Below are 19,308 nucleotides of genomic sequence, written 5' to 3' on the forward strand. Positions count from 1 at the left end.
CACACACTGGGCTGAGGAGGGTGAGGCTGATTTCCCACATCAGATGTAGCAAGACATCCTCTGTACATCCACACCACTGCTCAGGCGCTGGAACTGGCATAGCCCCGGGTTGTTAAAAACACGGATGAACAGGGGTGTTCCAAAGGTTGTTAAAAAGGGAAATGTGTCCTTATCGGCTCGCGAAAGATGTAAAAGGGAACAACGCAACACTCTGTAAAGAATGAAAGACCTGGATTTGCATGCTTTGAAGTGGTTTTCGTTCATGTGCGAGGATGCTCTGCGAGATTGCGTTTAAATGGGATGAGAAACGCCGGGTCCTGGGCAGAGAAAGAACTTCTCCTTCGGGTAAGGAAAACAATCCTAATTTTCTAGGTGCAGACAGAACAGCGGAGGCAGAGTCGGCTGGCAGGAGTGAGGTATCCTAATTAAACCCCCCAACAGTTAAACAGTTTTATATTTGTGTGTATAAACCCATTTTTTATATTTGACAGGGGGCAGAGCAGGGATAGAACACAGGGGTTTGGAAGGGGTGTGAAGGGGGAAGATTCAGCCAACAGGAAATCCTACAAAATAAATCATGGCGGGAGGTCAAACGCTCTGCCCTGATAAACAATGAACAGCCAAAGAAAAGAACAATCCTGCAGCTCTTTGATGCTCGCCTGGAGGTTCATTGCAAGCGAGACAAAAGAATGGAGGTCGCTGTGCTCAGAAGAAACGTTCCTGGAAGGTTTTAGGAACAGAGGCTCATGAAGGTTTAGGAGCAGGGACTCAGCACCTGCCAGTGGAGGTGTTGCAGGTGGAACCATCCTGAGCAATTATTTCCCCTATCTCTTATAGGGTTTGATATCAGTAAAATGACACAACTTGGTGACCTCTGGAGAGATAATACTGATTTATTCATCCTCACCTTTCTGAAAGGCTCTTAACCCTTGGCCTGAAGGTTGGACATATCCAGGTTTGGGTCAGAGAGGAAATTATAGATAATTCCCTGCCATGGCAGGGCCACCTCCCACTGTCCCAGCTGCTCCCAATGTCCAGCCTGGCCTTGGGCACTGCCAGGGATCCAGGGGCAGCCCCAGCTGCTCTGGCAATTCCATCCCAGCCCCTGCCCACCCTGCCAGGGAACAATTCCTGCCCAAGATCCCAAGATCCAGCCCTGCCCTCTGCCACTGGCAGCCATTCCCTGGCTCCTGGCAATTCCTGCAGCCCTTGGCAATTGTCTCTCTCCAGCTTTCCTGGGGCTCCTTCAGGCCCTGCAAGGCCACCCTGAGCTCAGCCCAAAGCTTCTCCTGGCCAGGCTGAACAATGGCAGCTGTGCCAGCCTTTCCTGCCAGCAGAGCTGCTCCATCCCTCTGCTCATCCTGGAGCCTCCTCTGGGCTCTCTCCAGCAGCTCCAGCTGCTCCCTGGGCTGGGTTCCCCAGGTTTAACACACCTTACAACGCTCTCAGCTATGAGCCACAGCCCATCCCAAAACTCTGCCTGATGTCTCCATGGACAGGGCACTGCTGGAAGGACACGCCTCACCTCAGGATTTTGCAGTGGGAATGAACAACAAAGCAAAATTCAGAGGAGTGGTGGGAATTCTGTGGAACTGGGTGCAGGTGAAGGACACGAGAACTGAAGCCAGGAGTTGAGGTTAATTTGTACATGGACAGCGCTCCCAGGCACAGGGGGCACTGCTGGGGTGTCTGTGCAGGGCCAGGAGCTGGACTGTGATCCTTGTGTGTCCCTTCCAACTCAGGTATTCCATGAATCCTGTGTTTGGCTGCACCCTTGAGAAGCCCTTGGGGCCCCATGAGCTCAGCTTTGCTCTGGATGGGCTGGGACAGGAGGCTCCCTCTGGAGCTCCCTGTGGCAGAGCCTCCTCAGGCTCCCTACAGCTTAAACACCTCCTCTGGGTGGAGAAACATTTTGGGTTCTCACACAGCTCCTCTGGGTGTTTCAATATTTTGGGTTCTCACACAGCTCCCCTGGGTACATGTTGGGTTTTGCTCAGGTTTCCAGTCTGACCCAGGATTTGTGTCCTGCTGATCTGAAGGAAGCACAGCAGAGCTGCCTGTCCCGTTCCCTGTGCAGTTTATCCATTAACACCACAATCCCATTTTCCTTTATTTACCTGTTCCCTGCTTTCAATTCTCACAAGGTGAGGATTTCAAGGCCAGCAAAAAACAAACCCTTTCAGTGATAACCAGTCCCTGATCATTAACAAAAGCCAACAAAAATCCCTTTTGGTGCTACCCGGTGCCTGCTGGTGAGCATCGGCGCAGGGTTTAACCCCAACAAAAGATAAATATTAATATTAAATAATCTTTAAATATTCACCTGAGACTTACAAAGACAGAGCTGAGGACTAAAAGCTCCCACAGCCACGTTGTTAATTCTCTTTGGAGGACACAAATTTCAGGAGTGCTCGATACAATCACAACAGGAATGATTTGTTACAGACCTTGCTGTGCTCTCCCTCCAGACCAGGAACAGAGATTTTTGTCATTTTGCTGGAACTGAGCCCTGTGAGGAAAGCAAGAACACACAGAGCCAGGGACAGGCATCACTCTTCTGTTTCCCAAAGGAATTTTGGGAATTCAGGGATGTTAAACCTGTCCCAGTGGGATCCCAGAGCTTTGGGTTTATTGCTCCGTGCTGCCCGCACTCATCACTCAATTAATTAACAATTAATCTCTCCCTCTCCACACTCCCCCTGTTCCCTCAAGCTCTTTACACCCCATCTGTTTCCAAAACAGCCCTCAGCTAATCAATTTGATTTTCAGAGTTCAGCATTGGGAAGGATTAGCCCACACCTTCTTTATTAAAGGTATTAATTAATTAATGCTCACAGATGCCAGACTTTAGCCACAAACCCTTGCAGTCTGGTGGGAACAACTTTTATCCCTGGGGGTTATTAATTAGGCTGGACTCATTTGGATTATTGTAACTAATTTTCCTTCCTGACTGCAGATCAAAGTTGTAATTATTTTTTTTTTTATTTTTTGCAGCCAGAGGTGAGGAAAAAAAAATTCCTTTTGCTCCTGATATTTTGCACTGGGAATTAGAGGGGAGATGAGGCTCCAGAAATGGGGTGGGATTTAATTGGGTTCTCCAGCATGGGATGGAGGGAGGGATTTGTCAGGGTAAACACAGACAGATACAAAATGCCTGGCTGGAGACAAGAATAAATTGTGGTATAAAAAAATTACCTATATAAGAATATGAATACAATATTATCAATATTTATATGTTAATACTGACTATTAATACATTTTGAGATGGAAAAAAGAACCCCAAAGCCCTGTATTTGTGTATAAACCAGTTCTATATCCTATTTAAAATGTTATTTTAACTGTGGGAAAGACAAAGTTGCAAGTGAACAAAAGTATGTTGAAGGATGAGAATTTTTTTTACTGTTTTCAGAATATGTGGATGTTTGCTATGTTTGTCCTGGTTTCCTTAATTTTCATTAATTTGGTGTGAAATTCCATCATTTTGTGGCTGGGAGGGTGTTCAGAGAAAAGGGAGGGATGGAAAATCTCAGGGTGATGCCATCTGTGCTGAAGTGATTAGAGACAAACCCAGCCCTTCCCAGCTGCTTCCTAAGCTCGGGAAAAACCTGCAGGAAAAATGAGGGGGAATTCTGGGGGCTGGACTGGGAAGAACAGAAATCCAAGGAACTCCTCAAAAGTGAGGCTGAACAAGCAGAGAAGAGGAGGAGGAGATGCTCCTTCATACCAAATCCCTCTCTTCCTTCTGTTTTTCACTCAATTCCTGAATTCTCAGCATCCCCCAGGGACTGGAGCAGCCCAGACTTAAATTCTGAACGAATCATTCCAGAGAGTGTTAAAAAACCAGGAGAAAAACAGCAACAAAGCTTGCAACAAAAATTAAACCCTGTCATTTTCCCTCTATTTAAGTATTTTAAACCTGCTCATTGCCCAAAAGAATCTTTGCTTTTCATTTTATTTTCCTTTTCTTTTTATTTTGGTTAAGCAGCGCTATTCTAACGAAGCAATGGAATGATGAAGCAGGTGAGGTAAAAAGGAAACATTTTGTATTTTATATATTTATTTTATAAATATATAAAATATATATTTATATCTATTTGTTATGTATTTTTATTTTATATAAATTTATATAAATATATAAAAATTATATATACATTTTATATACATTATATATATTTTTATATATAAAAATTATGTACATTTTATATACACTATATATAGTGTATATAAAATGTATATTTATATATATAAAATTATATATACATTTTATATATATTATATATTATATATAATATACACGTTTTATAGATATTATATATTTTATATATATAAAATTATATATACATTTTATATATATAATATATATTTTAATATATATAAAATTACATATACATTTTATATATATTATAGGTATATTTTTATATATGTATAAAAATTATATATATATTATATATATTATATATATAAAATTATATATACATTATATATATCATATATATTTATATATGTATACAATTGTATATACATTTTATATATATTATATATATTTATATATGTATAAAATTATATATACATTTTATATATACACTTTTTGTTTGTTTGTTTTTTTGGTTTTTTTTTTTTGTTTTTTTAAGTCAAATCCAATCAAACCCTGGTTTGGAATTAACTGGGAAGCATCAAAGCCTTGGTGGCTGCCCTGGAACCTCGTGTTGGCTCCTTTTGGACAACTCCAGGCTTTTGTTTCTGCTTGGGAGCTCCCTGCACTGAATTCCCTCCTCTCCAGCGCTTCCAGAGGCTTTTCCAAGATTCCTGAGCCCATTTAAAAGCCCACCTTGCTCTGGAGGATCACGGAGGTGTTGAAAGCTGAGGCTCATTAAGGAGCTGTGATTTCATTATTCCCTCCTCCTTCCTCTGCTCCTGGAATTCGGGAGGTGAGTGTGGAAAACCGCTCTGACTTCAGCTGGATTTCACCTGTTGGAGACAAACGAAAACCAATCTTTAAAATCAAACTGTGCCCAGTGCCCGGGACAGCTTCACATTCTGAATTAAAGAAATAAACTCGGTGTTTTCTGGGTTAGTAACGCTGCTTTTCTCTGTAAAATTCCATTAAGAGCCTTAATTAGATCCATCAGAGCATTTTACTGGGAGCCTGGAAATAACTCAAAGCTTTTGGAAGCTCCCAGAGATTTTTTTCACTTTATTTAAAATATCCAGATTGTCTGGAACTCTTACTTTAAATCCTGCTCCATCAAACTATCATTTATCTTTAATATTTTAAATATTTATTTTAATATTTATTTTAATATTTTAATATGTAGTTTAATATTCTAACATTTATTTTTAATATTTAATGTAATATTTTAATATATATTTAAACATTATTTTAATATCTTAATTTTACTTTAATATTTATTTTAATTAATATTAATTGAATATTAATTTTAATTTTTTTGGTCTGTTTCCTGGTTTATTGTGTCTGTCACTTTCAAGAAAATAATTTCTTGGATTATAACTCCTAATCACAGTTCATTTGACTTTTTTTATACTCCTGTTTTAAATTTAAGCACTTTTAATTTCCCCCTCATTCTGCACCATTTCCACTCGATCTTGGCTTTTAATTCCAATTCTTCTTTACAAGATTCAAGGAATTTTGAAGTTTGAAATGTCTTTTACAAGAAAGACTTGGGGCCATGGTCAGGGGTGATGCTGGCAGTGCTGAGGTGACATCAGGGCTGGATCATCCTCAAGGGCTCTTCCCACCTCAGTGAACCTGGGATAATTATGGATTTTGGGAATAAAACTTGGAATATTTCAAAGCAGCAATATAAATATTCCAGTTGCTGATACAGAACTATGTTACATGTGCAATCAAGAGGTACAATGAGAATCTGTCTTTTTCATAATGACCTTTTATTTTATTTTCATGCAGGTTATGCCACAATCCTTTCCTTTTTCCTTTTCCCTTTCTTTTTATTTTTTCTTTTTTCCTTTTCTTTTTCTCTGGTTTCTTTTTCCTTTCTCTCAATTTTCTTTCTGTTTGTCTTTTCCTCTTTTAATTTTTTTTTTCTTTTTGCCTTTCTCTTTTTCTTTTCATGTCCTTTCTCTTTTTCTTGTCTTTTTTCTTTGTCTTTTGCTTTCTTTTTTGTCTATTTTCTCTTATTTTTTCTTCTTTTTCCATTCTTTTCCTTTTTCTTTTTTTTCTCTTTTTCTCTCTCCCTTTCCATTCTCCTTCTTTCTCTTTCTTGCTTTCTTTCCTTTTTCTTTCTTTTTATTGTTCCTCCTTTTAAAATTTTTTTTCTTTGCTTTTCTTTGCTTCTCTTTTCTTTTATATTTTTCTCTTCTTTTTCCATTCTTTTCTTTTCCCTTCTTTTCCCTTTTCTCTCTTTTTCTCTCTCCCTTTCCATTCTCCTTCTTTCTCTTTCTTGCTTTCTCCTTTTCTTTTCCTTTTTCTTTCTTTTGATTGTTCCTCTTTTTAAAAAAATTTTCTCTTCTCCTTTTCTTTCTTTTCTTTTCTTTTCTTTTCTTTTCTTTTCTTTTCTTTTCTTTTCTTTTCTTTTCTTTTCTTTTCTTTTCTTTTCTTTTCTTTTCTTTTCTTTTCTTTTCTTTTCTTTTCTCTTTACTTTTCTTTTCTCTTTACTTTTCTTTTCTCTTTACTTTTCTTTTCTCTTTACTTTTCTTTTCTCTTTACTTTTCTTTTCTCTTTACTTTTCTTTTCTCTTTACTTTTCTTTTCTCTTTACTTTTCTTTTCTCTTTACTTTTCTTTTCTCTTTACTTTTCTTTTCTTTTCTTTTCCCAACTTCCTCTTTTCTCCTAACACTTCTGACAGAGATTTCATTGCAATGTTGATACATTTATTTTTATTATTTCCTTTCAGCAGCTCTGCCTGACAAACCCGTTTGTTCCACAGCACTCGTGACCCAGCCCTGCTGTAAATCAGTAACCGGGGGCTGTTACTGATTGCTCTGAAATAATTAAAAGAAAAAAAATAAAGAAAAAAAAGGCAGCTCTTACCTCTTCTGTAATTTCTTTCTCCTACCTCGTTTAGGAGCCGGTTTAGTGGGGCAGAGTTGGGAATTCGGGAAGGGGAACGGGGTAACCTGGGGTGAGAAGGGATCTGGGAGATCTGGGGTGACATCCAAGGGTGGCAGCGGCCTCGGGGCGTGCAGCGTGTCCCGGCACCGGGGGAATCCAGGGAAAGGCGTTCCAGAGCTGCTTCCCAGCTCCCCGGGAAGGGAAGGAGCAGAGGGAGCCTCGGGAGGATGGAGAGAGCTGCGAGAGAGAAGAGATTGTGCTGATTCTGAGCTGGGACAGGAGCTTTGTGCCTTCTGCCTCTCCCGAGCAGCCTCAGAGCTGTCCCAGCCTCCTGCCAACAACACCAGGGGAAACTGAACTCCACTCTGCTGCTTTTGTTTAATTGTGTTTTATTCCCATCTTTCATTAAAAGTGGCCCACAGGAGCTCAGGGACCAGGGGCTGCTCCTGGTTTGGGACAATGCCAGACACGAGCTGGGACTGGGAGCAGCCCTGGGGGTTCTGATCTCCATCCCTGCCCTGGGCTGCACCAGCCAGGGGATCGGGAAAGGGATTGGGATTGTGCCCTGAGCCCCCTGAGGTGAGACCCCACCTGCAGAGCTGCCCCAGCCCTGGGGCCCAGCCCAGGGAGCAGCTGGAGCTGCTGGAGAGAGCCCAGAGGAGGCTCCAGGATGAGCAGAGGGATGGAGCAGCTCTGCTGGCAGGAAAGGCTGGCACAGCTGCCATTGTTCAGCCTGGCCAGGAGAAGCTTTGGGCTGAGCTCAGGGTGGCCTTGCAGGGCCTGAAGGAGCCCCAGGAAAGCTGGAGAGAGACAATTGCCAAGGGCTGCAGGAATTGCCAGGAGCCAGGGAATGGCTGCCAGTGGCAGAGGGCAGGGCTGGATCTTGGGATCTTGGGCAGGAATTGTTCCCTGGCAGGGTGGGCAGGGGCTGGGATGGAATTGCCAGAGCAGCTGGGGCTGCCCCTGGATCCCTGGCAGTGCCCAAGGCCAGGCTGGACATTGGGAGCACCTGGGACAGTGGGAGGTGTCCCTGCCATGGATCTGGATGAGATTTAAGGTCCCTTCCAACCCAAACCATTCCATGATTCTGTGATTCTTCCCAGCCCTGGGACAACTCCTGCTTTTCCCAAGTGCAGCTTGACCTTTCCAATCAGTGGCTCCTTCACAGGCTGCCCCAAGGGCTTTGCCTCCTGTTTGCTGCATCCCTCATTTCCTGGCACATTGCACTAAAAATCCTGCTCATCCAAGTCTCCCGTTCACCTCTGTGAGGTGCTTTCCAAGCAGCTCCTCTGGGCTCGTTTCTCTCAGACTGTTCCCCTGAAGAGTCTCTCACTGACAGAGCTCTGACCCTCTCCAACACAAGCCAGACATTTCAAGTGAGTTTATAAAATACCCAAAATCTCAATACTTTAATTTTACCTCACTTAGAGCAAAGCAGGTGCCCTCCAAAAGAAAACAGACATAAAGGATATCCCCAGCCTCACTTAACAGTTTATTCTGATGTGAAATGTTGTTAAAGTTAGGTTTTATCTCTTGCTTAAATCTGTTTAATCACCTTAATCTGTGACAAAAACTCCCCCTTTGCTCCAGCCTCTCCTCACTATTCTTCTTGCTCAGCTAAGCAGATCCAGCCCTGAAAACATCTCAGGAGTGTTTTTTTTTTCTCTTAAAGCTTCTAAAAATGTTTTCACACCTTGTTCAAACCTCTCCCCAAGGGAAATGCTCATTTTAAACAACACAGTTGTTTCATTCCTTTGTTGGCTTTTTTTTTTTCCTTTAAATATATAATTTTTTAATATCTGCTGGTGTTTTTATCAACAGCTTTCAAGGAATTCACCGTTTACATTCACTGTTTGCAGCTGTATTGGCTGAAAATATCTCACAACTTTGGGTCTTAAAGCAAACTGTCTGCAGCAGCACAAGCTAAAGGTTCAGACTGGATTTTAGAAAAAGAAATCCATGGGAAGAGTGATCAGGCATTGGAATGAGCTGTTCAGGGAGGTTTGGAGTCTCTGTCCTGGAAGTGCTCCAGAGGAGTCTGGATGTGGCCCCTGGGGACAGGATTTGGGCTGATGCTGGTGCTGCTGGGTGATCTTAAAGGTCTCTTCCCACCTTGATAATTCTGGGATTCTGTGATTTTTATTCTTTCTCCATTTAGTTAGAACCAATTTTTATTTTATTTTATTTTATTTTTATTCATATTTTATTTTATTTATATATATCAATATTTTATTTATTTTATATTTTTATTTATTTATTTATTATTTAATTTTCTTTATATTTTATTTTATTTTGTTATCCCTGGAGGTTTCATCGGTTTTGTTTTATTATTTATTTTATTTTATATTTTATTTTATCCCTGGAGGTTTCATCAGTTTTTTTATATTTTATTTTATTATCCCTGGAGATTTAATTGGTTTTGTTATTTTATTTTATTATCCCTGGAGGTTTCATTGGTTTTGTTTTATAGTTTATTTTATATTTTATTTTATGTTATTTTATTTTGTTATCCCTGGAGGTTTCATTGATTTTGTTTTATGTTTTATATTTTATTTTATTTTGTTTTGTTTTCCATGGAGGTTTCATCGGTATTTTATTTTATTTTATTTTTATTTTATTTTTATTTTATTTTATTTTATTATTTTATTTTCCCCTGGAGGTTTCATCGCGCCGCTAGATGGTGATGTCCGTGTTGGGAACATTTCCCTGGCTCCGTTCCAAGCAGCACTCAGCGATTTTCCTGCGGGTAAATCATTAGCGTTAATCACCATCACTTACAGTGAACGATTGACTCCAAAGATTGCGGGGAAAATCCTTTTTTTTTCCTGTCTCGCCACCTCTTCCAGTCAAAAGCGGCTGTCGCGTTCCCTTCCTATGCAAGAAGAGAGGATGCACAATGAAATCCTCAGATTAGGGAGATTCAGGTTTATTTATTTCATTTCCTGACGTCTGTGACTGAATTAACGCTTAGAACTTTTAAGCTCTTAGGGCAGAGAGGTCCTTTGGCTCTGGAGCCCTTCAGGGCTTGCCCAGCATGATCTTTAACCTCAATTAATTACATAAAATAGAATTAATAACTTCCTTTCCCCCCTCAAATCTGACACCCGAATTGCAATAAGCAGCTTGTGCCATTAGCAGCAGAGAGTATTTCCCAGTGGTTTTCCAGGAGATGCCAGGCTGTAGTGACAGGAATTTATTGCTGGCAGGATTTTTTTTTAAATTCTGTGGAACAGCAGATTTCCATTCCCATTCCTCAGGTGGAATTCCTAGCGGGGGTTGGAGCTGCTGATGAATCCAGAGGGAAAAGAGTCCCCAGCCCTGTCAGGGAGGAGCTCTGGCATCACAAAATGTGGTTAAAAATGGCTTTAGTTTGGCTGTGTTATAAGTGCACATTATATTATGGGCTTTTTGCAAATATTGAAATGAATTTTATATGTATAAGGTTAGAAAACTTTGTTGTACTAATATGGTTTCTTTTATTTCTATTATTGATGAAATTTAGAAATGGTGTAATATATAACATACATACATACATATATATAGGTAACATATATATGTTAGGCTATAACATGATATTTAAGCACAAACTGCTTTTTGTTTATATAACCCAGAGACTAAAAAGATGGTCAGAGACCCCCCCTGAATTCTTAAGATTATCTTGTCCTCCAATACCTCCAAGAGAAGGATTTATTGCACCCTTATCAGAGGATATAAAACCCAGTGGTGCCAAGAAAATTGATTTATTGGGAAGGGGGCAAGGTGAAAACTGAACAAAGAAACATCTAAAACTTAAGAATAATGTTTGAATATGTGTAAGAATTTATGAATCTGTAGTAGGGTTCTGTTTTTAAGGGACAATCCTTTGTTAGTAAGGTGTGCTCTCTTGGCTGAATGCAGATACATCCAGCCATATCTGTATATTTTACTCTATTTTTATCTCCTAAGTCTCTATTAAACTTTTAAATTCTATAAAAAAAAAGTGAACTTTTTTTTTCACAGCTGGATTTAGCATTAAATACTTCAGGCTTGCTCACAGAAATTACTTTTCTTTTAAGACACCATTTGTCTGGAGAACATGAAGATTTATGTCACTTAGCACAAGTGATGACAAAAACATTCTGTATTTAGCTTACCCTTCTGAAAAAGATTTAACTGGTGCCAAATGGATTAGAGGGTCTGGAGAAGTTTGGAGATGTTTGAATATCACAATAACTTCATTTCTTCATTTAAAAACTCCGTGACTTTTGAAGTTTGTTCTTGGGCCGTCCCCTGGAAGGTGGTGCTATGTGTGTATATATCAAAATAAATATATAAGCATAATATTTTATAAAACATTTATATAGCTACAGGCATTTATACAATTAAATATTAGAAATATAATAGATATATAATAAAAATCTTTGTCTAAATCTCTTACATCAGACTAACCAGCCAAGCACATTTGCAGGACACCAAGGGTGGGTCAGCTTGTCCTTAATGCAGATAAGAGAAGTACAAAACAGTGGCAATTTTCAGCTGACTTATAAGTCTTTGAGTGAGGAATTTTTATATTCATCTGGTTTTTTTAATAGAAATATTTAATTTTTGCTCTGAGCTCCATCCAACATAGCCTTGAACACTTCCAGGGATGGGACATGGAGTTTGTGTCTTTCTCTTTCTAGCAATAACATAGCATTATATATACAGTCATTTATATATATATATATGTATATATACAGTATATTATTATATATAGTATGTTTTGTATGTATTATATATACTGTATGTTCTATATATTCCCACATATACATACAGTATATTGTTACATAAAGCATTTTTTAATATACTATATACTGTATGCTAGATGTATAGCACATAGATATACAGCATATTATACACAGGATATTTTTATAGATAGTTTATTACAAATAATGTATTAATATACTACATATACGGTACACACACTATAGGGTATATATATATAGTGTATTATAGGAAGTAAATTTTCATCTATAGCATATTATATATAGTGCGTACGCGTATTACATACACAATATATACTACATATACAGTACAGATAGTGAAGATAGTATATTTTCTAATTATATAGTTTATTTTGTGTGTCGGAGCTGTGCCTCTCCCTCACGGAGCTGCCCTCACCCAACATGGCGGACGGGGCCTCACCCGCCACCTGTTGCCGCGGCAGCGACGGCCGCTTCCTATTGGCTGACGCGGCGCGCGGGGGCGAGGCTGCGGCTTCCGATTGGCTGCTGCGGGGCGGGGGCTAAGGAAACAAGATGGCGGGCGGGGGGTGGGAGAAGCCGCCTCAACGACGTCGCCGCAGCCGCCTCCGCTCGCCTCCGGCCATGGAGGAGCCGCCGCTCCAGCAGCCGCTGCCGCCCGGGGAAGACGAGGAGGAAGGGGAGGAGGAGGAGGAGACGGACGCGGAGTGGAGCTTCGTTGACCGCGAGATGGAAGCGGTTGCGCTACGGGACCTGCCCACCGCCACCATCGCCTGCAACCTGGACCCGCGCGTCTTCCAGGACGGCCCGTACCGGGTGAGTGGGGCCGGGAGCCGTGAGGGGAGCGCGGTGTTCGGGGCCGGGGCTGCCGCGGTTCTCTGGGGCCGCCTCCGCCCTCGGGAGGTGTCGGGGGGGATGAGGGGGCGAGGCTCATGCGCGTCCCCGCCCGCCCCCTCGGTGCTGCCGGTAGCCAGTGCTGGAGCCCCGGGCCGGGGATGGGCTGAGCCCGCTCCCAGCTCCGGACGGGAGGGGACAGCCGGGGGGATCGGGCTCTGCTGCCAGGGAACAGGGACAGGAGGAGAGCTCAGGCCTCAGGCTGGGCCAGGGGAGGCTCAGGGTGGACAGCAGCAGGAATTTGCCCATGGAAAGGGAGCTCAGGCCTTGGCAGGGGCTGCCCAGGGAGCTTTGCAGTGCCCATCCCTGGAGGTGCCCAAGGAAGGGCTGGACGTGGCACTCAGGGCTCTGCCCTGGGGACAAGGTGGGCATCGGGCACAGCTGGGACTCCATGGGCTGGGAGGGCTTTTCCAGCCTCAGGGATTCTATGATTCTGGGACTTCCAACACCAACAGCTCTTTTACCTTGATTCCTCTGATTCATGAACCTGTAGCTCAGAGTGAAGCTCTGCATAAGCCAGAAGTGAAATAAAATATCCCCGGACCACCCTACCCTGAGCCTTGTGCTTAAGGTTTTGTTTGGTGCCTCCGATGTTGTGGCTTTGGTCTTTTCTTTCTGGTTTTTGTCGTTGGTTTTGTTATCAAACCCTTTCATGCTGAAAGAGGTGCTTAGTCTTAAACAGATTTGAATTAAACAGAACAGACTTGAAAAACTAAGCAGTGGTAACAAACTGAGTTTCCTAATCTCCTCATAATCATAAACTCATAATCATAAACTGTTTTGTTTTATCACCATGAACGCCAACATGTACAAAATCTGCATAAATTACTTCTCTAAGGTTAAATAATGGGATAATTGTCTTGAACTTGAATAAATACATTTCTCCAGGAGGGAAGAAAACTCTCAAAGTTTTATAGATAACACAAAACTTAAAAAAAAAGGCAGGTGGAGATGCTTTAAACTTGGTGATTTTTAAACATGGTAAGTGCACACAAACTTTTAACAGACAAAAAATGTGTTTAGGTGTCTGGTATCTGAAATTATGTATTTCAGCACTGAAATACATAATTTAGTTTCAATTATTAAAGGTACAGAGCATGGCAAGAGCTAATAACTCTTTAAAGCTGGAAATAAGTGGCTTCCATATAGGAGCACACATGGACTGTCTGCATTTTTAATTTGTTTTCTTGGCCAAATGTCAGGAAGGTGCAGAGAGAGAAAGTGGAACGAGGCCCTAAGGCTGTATCCCAGATTTTGGAGGTGTGAAAGGTGCCCTCAGCATTTGGATGATTTAAGAAAAACAAAATTCTATTAAAAATAAGGAAAATACTGCATCATCCCACGGTGTATCCAGTTTTCCAGAGCATGTGGCAGTTCTGGTGTCCAAGGAAATGCAGGAGTTTTGTCACTCAGATGTGTGGGGTGATGGTGGTCACGCTGAAATGTCACTGTCTGGACCACCTGAGAAAGATTCCAGGGTACTTTTAGAAGCCTGCACCTGCTCAGGGGGTGAATTTTAAGACAATTCCCTTGGTTTGATGTAGAATGTGCACAGGAAATTCAAACTTGAGCTGCAGAGCTGTGGAGTTTGATGATGATGAAGGGATCCTCACACGAAGTGTTTGCAAATACTCAGAATTTTGGCGTGAACAGTGGGTTGATTCTATTCTGTGAACGTCCTGCTTTTCCCAGCAGCTGTAACAGTCCTAAAATACCTTTTCTCTAGAGTTAAATAGTTTTTTTTTTTGCATTCAGTGGGCCCCTTAATAATCCTGGATTGCCCTATTTGAGGAGGGTTGATCCAATCAAAGGTGAGACAAGACAGCTACTGACAACTATTTCTGTTCTGCCCTTCCCTAATCATGATTTGTACTGGAAATGCTGCTTGAATATTCCACTTCTTCCCCCTTTTCAGTTTTTTAATGTTTTTAATTGAGGTGTTGATAATCCCAGTTGAGAATTCAGAAGTTTTTAAATGGTTTGTGATCAATCTTTTAAAACCAGACTATTCCTATCAAGGTAATAGTTGAGCTAAATGACAGTTTATTCTCAGAAGAAATCAAAATACTTCATGACCAGTTTTTTGATATCAGTCCCAAAATCTTCCAGAGAATACCTAAGTACTTACTCTCAAGTTTTCTAAAGCACAGTTCAGGAATTCTTTTAAATTCTGTATTTTTTCTTTTTATTGAAGTACAAGAAATTACCTCAAATAAAACCCTTTTTGTGATCTTCAAGTTGGCATATTACCTTGGAAAAATTTGGATTTTCTGAACTGTCTTTTCCATGGGATCTGCAGCTTTTGGTGGCTTCAGTGTTGATTGTGTGCTTGAGGAATTGTAATTCTTAATCCAGTACATGGATGAGTTTTATTTTTAAAACTGTGTTCCTGTACACTCATTTATTTAAGAAAAGGTGTCAGTAGCTGATCTCCAATGAGGTTTTTGTGTTTTTCCATCCTCCTCGTGTGATATTCCATTTTTAAGAGCTGTTTTATGTCAGCAGAGGACAGTCAGGGTTTTTTTATGGAATTTGTGCTGTCAAATCCAAGCCAAGTGCAGCAGGTAAAGCACTTCCCAAGGGATGTGCTCTGCTGAATTTTGGAATTGTGGTACGGTCACAGGAGGGCTAAATAATGAAATAATTTCATTTATGCCTCTTGCTGAGGAGGTTACCCAGGTGTGCTCTGCCTGTTTCCATTTCCCCTTCGCTGTGGGCACCTTTCATTTGGGCAGTGACAAAGAGGAGCACAAAGAGCTCCTACAAAGAATTTAATTTCTCAGAAAATCACTGATTCTTAGGGCTAGGAGAGACTTTTGATGGAGATGATTTTCCTTAGAATGGCTCAAGTTCCTTAAATTCCTTGCAGATATTTTTAAATTTTGAGGTGGTGGAGTCTCCATCTCTGGGAGTGTTCCAGAGGTGTTTGCATGTGGCACTTGGGGGACATTTTAGGTGCTTAAAAATCATATTTTAGACCTATTTCCATATTTTAGAACATATCTTTTCCTATTTCCATGATGAAAAGTCACTTCTACCCTTAATGATTCCGTGATAATTACCTTAATCTGCTAATTTGTGCAAATTAATGAATTTAGCAGCAAGTTTTCCATAATTAACAACTTGTATTCCTAGAGAAACTGAAAGCTGACAGTTCTATCATGGGAACAGTTTTTCTCTGAGAAAACTTTGCTGGAAAACTGAATTATTAAAGAAATTCAGTTTGCTGGAAGCGCACTCAGAGTTGAGTTTGTGTCCTCACATAACCCCCAGAACTGGCTGGGAACCACTCTCTGCAATTATTTATTAAAAAAAAAAAATAGAAATATTTTGTTTGTGATCAAATATAAAGCCCACCAAGGTGAGTTGTGTAACTCAGGAAATGCAGAGCAGCTCCCAAATTCCAAATTTCCAAATGCTAAATTTGGGAATTCCAGCTCCCAAATTCTTCTTTTCCTTCAGCTTTGTTTGTTTTCACTGCAGAAAAGCCTTTTGTGAACTCAGCTGGAAAAAAAGACATTTTTAATTGCCTTACAGGCCACTGGAATAATCTTGAGGTGGATTTTGGGGTTTTGAAGTACTTAAAGAATTATTTCTGCTCTGCAGGAAGTTTAGCAGATTTCTCAGGAGTATTCACAAAACTTTCTTTACAAATAATCTCAGTTTTCTGGTAATCTTTTCCTGCCACAGCCACATGCCTTGTAATCCTTTTACTTCACCTTTTTTAAGCCTCTTAGATCACATTAAAAAGAAAACATTTTAAAAGTAGATTTCTAGAGAGATGAGTGTCTTTACATGTTTATAGATGCTTGTGTCCACGGCTGTGATTTTGGCAAAATATTCTCTAATGGGAATGTAAAACTTAATTATTGGCACCTGCATATATTTTGAAGGTTTCCATTCTTTTTTTGAAAAAAAAAATATAATTTATATATTTTATATATTTTTATTTATATTTTTATCTATTTTATATTTTTAATTTTATATTTTTAAGTTTTGTTTTTTTTTTTTTTTTTTGTGACAATGTTTATCATTTTTAATGCTTTTGCTTTCCAAATAAAGCCCAGGGTTAAGACTGTGGTTCAAAATCACATCTCAATAATCTGGATTTACTTTGAACAGTAAAACCATTACAAAAAAAATGAGAAACCTTTCATTGTGAAAAGTTTTTCAACAGAACTTCTGGAAGTGTTTAGTTAAGTGGAGGTAGTTTGAGAAGCTTCAGGTTTATGTCACACTGTAGGTCTCAGAAATTATTTTTTTAAAATATTCTATTAATTCTATTAATTATTATTTTTATTCTTTATTCCACTCATTTAAGTCCTCAAAGTGGGCTGATCAGTCAGTGCTTCAAGAAAACAATACAAATACTTTTGTGGGTAGAAATAAAATGGAAACATATTTCTATATTTATTTAAATCTTCAAATAACTCTTGCTGCACAAAATAGTTGTTGGGTGCCTTAAAAATACCTAAATCAGATGTTCTTGTTTTTCTTCATAAAATATGGAAATATTCTGGGAATGGTTGAAATCTGGGCTGTGTTCATTGAACCTGAAGTTGGGACTGAGGTCTCAAATACCATTTTATAATTTTTTTGTGGGTGTAATGCATAATTAAACTATGGAAGTCATTGTTAATAAATAATGGAATCCCAGTATTAAAAATGAGGTGTTTGGTGAGTGGGATCTGCCAGGCACAGGGGTTTAGGATGTGACAATATCTTAATTAGGGTTTGTGAGGTTCTGCCAGCTTTAGATGGGAGAAAAATAATCCATAAATTCCAGCTTTTGATCTTTTGTCTCTTCCTCCCAGCATTTTTTACTGCCAGAGATAACCAGAATTAATTTCATTAATGATGTCATTGATCACTGGCTCCCCTCTCAAAAGCAGAGCTGTCAATACTCAGTGGATTTCATTTATTAAAATGTAACTTCCCTCTTCCCTGGGCAGATTTTCAGAGGGCCACAGTGAGGAATTGGGTTTGATTTTGCTTCTTGAGGTTTTCTTTGGAGTTATTTTGGTGCTGGCAAACAACTCTTGGTTATTGAGCTGAGAGACCAAACCTCAGCAGTTGGATTTGAGTTCCTTTTTGTTGCTGAAATGCAAAAGGCAGAGGGAAAATTGAGACAGCACCTCTGGGTTAGGAATGGCAGCTGTGTGAGCTCAGGGCTTTTTTTGATAAATTGATAAATTGATTTATTGATATTGTCTGTATCACACAGCTTGAAAAAAAAAAATCATACAAATCCCCATAAATGTAAGTTTTTGACTTTTAGATGCAGCCAAGTAAACAAAAATCACTTTATTTTCTTGCATAGACTAAAAACCATTCTGGAAACTTCCCTGAAGGTTTGGTCCTGGTTTCAAAACAAGTGGCTGTTTGTATGGAGGCCTCTTAAAATTCAGGCTGTTTTCCAAGAAGAACCAGCTGAAAGGCAGGAGAATTGTTCTTTTTTTTTCCTAGAGGTGCTGTTTCCTTTCTCTGAAGGTAGGAAGCTGAGCTGGTGAAGTGCCAGAAGAGCCAAGCTGTATTGTTACAATAAATAGATTTTTTTTTTCCTATTTGTATTTTTTTTTTTTTTAGCCATTCATAATCCATATAGTTAAACAAAACACTTCTGTGGGTTTGTAGTTAAAAATATCCTCCTCCTTTTTGATAACCCAGCAAGTATGATAATATTATTAAATAAGTTAAGAACAACTCCCATCTCTGATTATTTTAGTATGGAATTGTTGATAATTACTGAAAGCTGCAGTAGGAATATGTCCATTACTGTGGAAAAAGGAGATGAAATAACTAAAATGTCCATTACTATAGAAATAGAAAATGAAATAAGAACCAAAATGTCCATTTCTTGCAGGTCTTGATGTTAAATAATAAGAGAGAGTTTCTTGTGGCAACCAGAACTTGTGGAGAGGGAATCAGTGGGAATTCCTGGGGGTGTTTGCTCAGTTCCTGGGGTGTGTGGCCATTCCTTTGCAGGATTCATTGGCCCTTGGGCCACATCCCATCCAGCTGGGAGCCAGCATTGCCTGGCTCATGGAAACTCTGATTAAAGGCTTGAATTTTCCTGAGGCTCCAGGATGAAGCAGCTGCTGGGGCAGGCAGTGGAAAGTATGAACAGCTCCTGCCTGGGGTTGTGTAACCCAGAGAAAATCATCTCAGAGCAGGTGAGACCAGCAGGGCCTCTCTGAACCCCTGATCACAGCCCTGGAACCCCACTAAAGACAGCTCACCCCATAAAGCTTCCCACAGCAGTGGCATGTTCTCCCCTTGGGAAAGGCTTGGAATCTATGGAAGGTATAGAACAAATTTAAACACATTTTTGGAAGGTTTTTTTGGGATCTACCCCGATATCAAAGCTCCTCACCTCGCCCAGAGCAGCTGAAGTGCAGGAATTCTTCACAGGAGGTGGTTTCAGGAGAGGTTCCTAAGCTGCCAAAGTGGAATTCTGTTCTTGTCCACTGCTCTGCAATGATGTTTTCATCTCCCCTGCTGGAAAAAAGGCAAATCCAGACATTCCTATGGCAGAAGTTAGAAGGAGATACAGGACTGTGTTGGCTTTCAGCAAGTGGGAATATTTCACTGCCTGGAATATTCAGGAATTTAAAATGTTTTCAAGAATTATTTTCTAATGCTGACTTTTTTGCCCCTTTAATC

The 19,308-nt window shown here is 40.1% G+C and overlaps 2 protein-coding genes across 2 annotated transcripts in view; one reads left to right on the plus strand and one right to left on the minus strand.

The window, feature by feature from the left end:
- LOC131581151 (trifunctional purine biosynthetic protein adenosine-3-like) overlaps positions 1-19,308 on the minus strand; it is a 310,961-nt gene that overhangs the window by 68,925 nt on the left and 222,728 nt on the right. The window lies entirely within an intron of this gene.
- Positions 12,272-19,308, plus strand: part of RCAN1 (regulator of calcineurin 1) — a 35,754-nt gene continuing 28,717 nt past the window's right edge. Inside the window, exon 1 of the mRNA XM_058843338.1 lies at positions 12,272-12,567. Coding sequence (XP_058699321.1) covers positions 12,307-12,567 — 261 coding nt within the window. The 5' untranslated portion in view covers positions 12,272-12,306. The remainder of the gene's footprint in view (positions 12,568-19,308) is intronic.

The sequence above is a fragment of the Poecile atricapillus genome, chromosome 1, assembly GCF_030490865.1.
Source record: "Poecile atricapillus isolate bPoeAtr1 chromosome 1, bPoeAtr1.hap1, whole genome shotgun sequence".
Lineage (NCBI taxonomy): Eukaryota > Metazoa > Chordata > Aves > Passeriformes > Paridae > Poecile > Poecile atricapillus.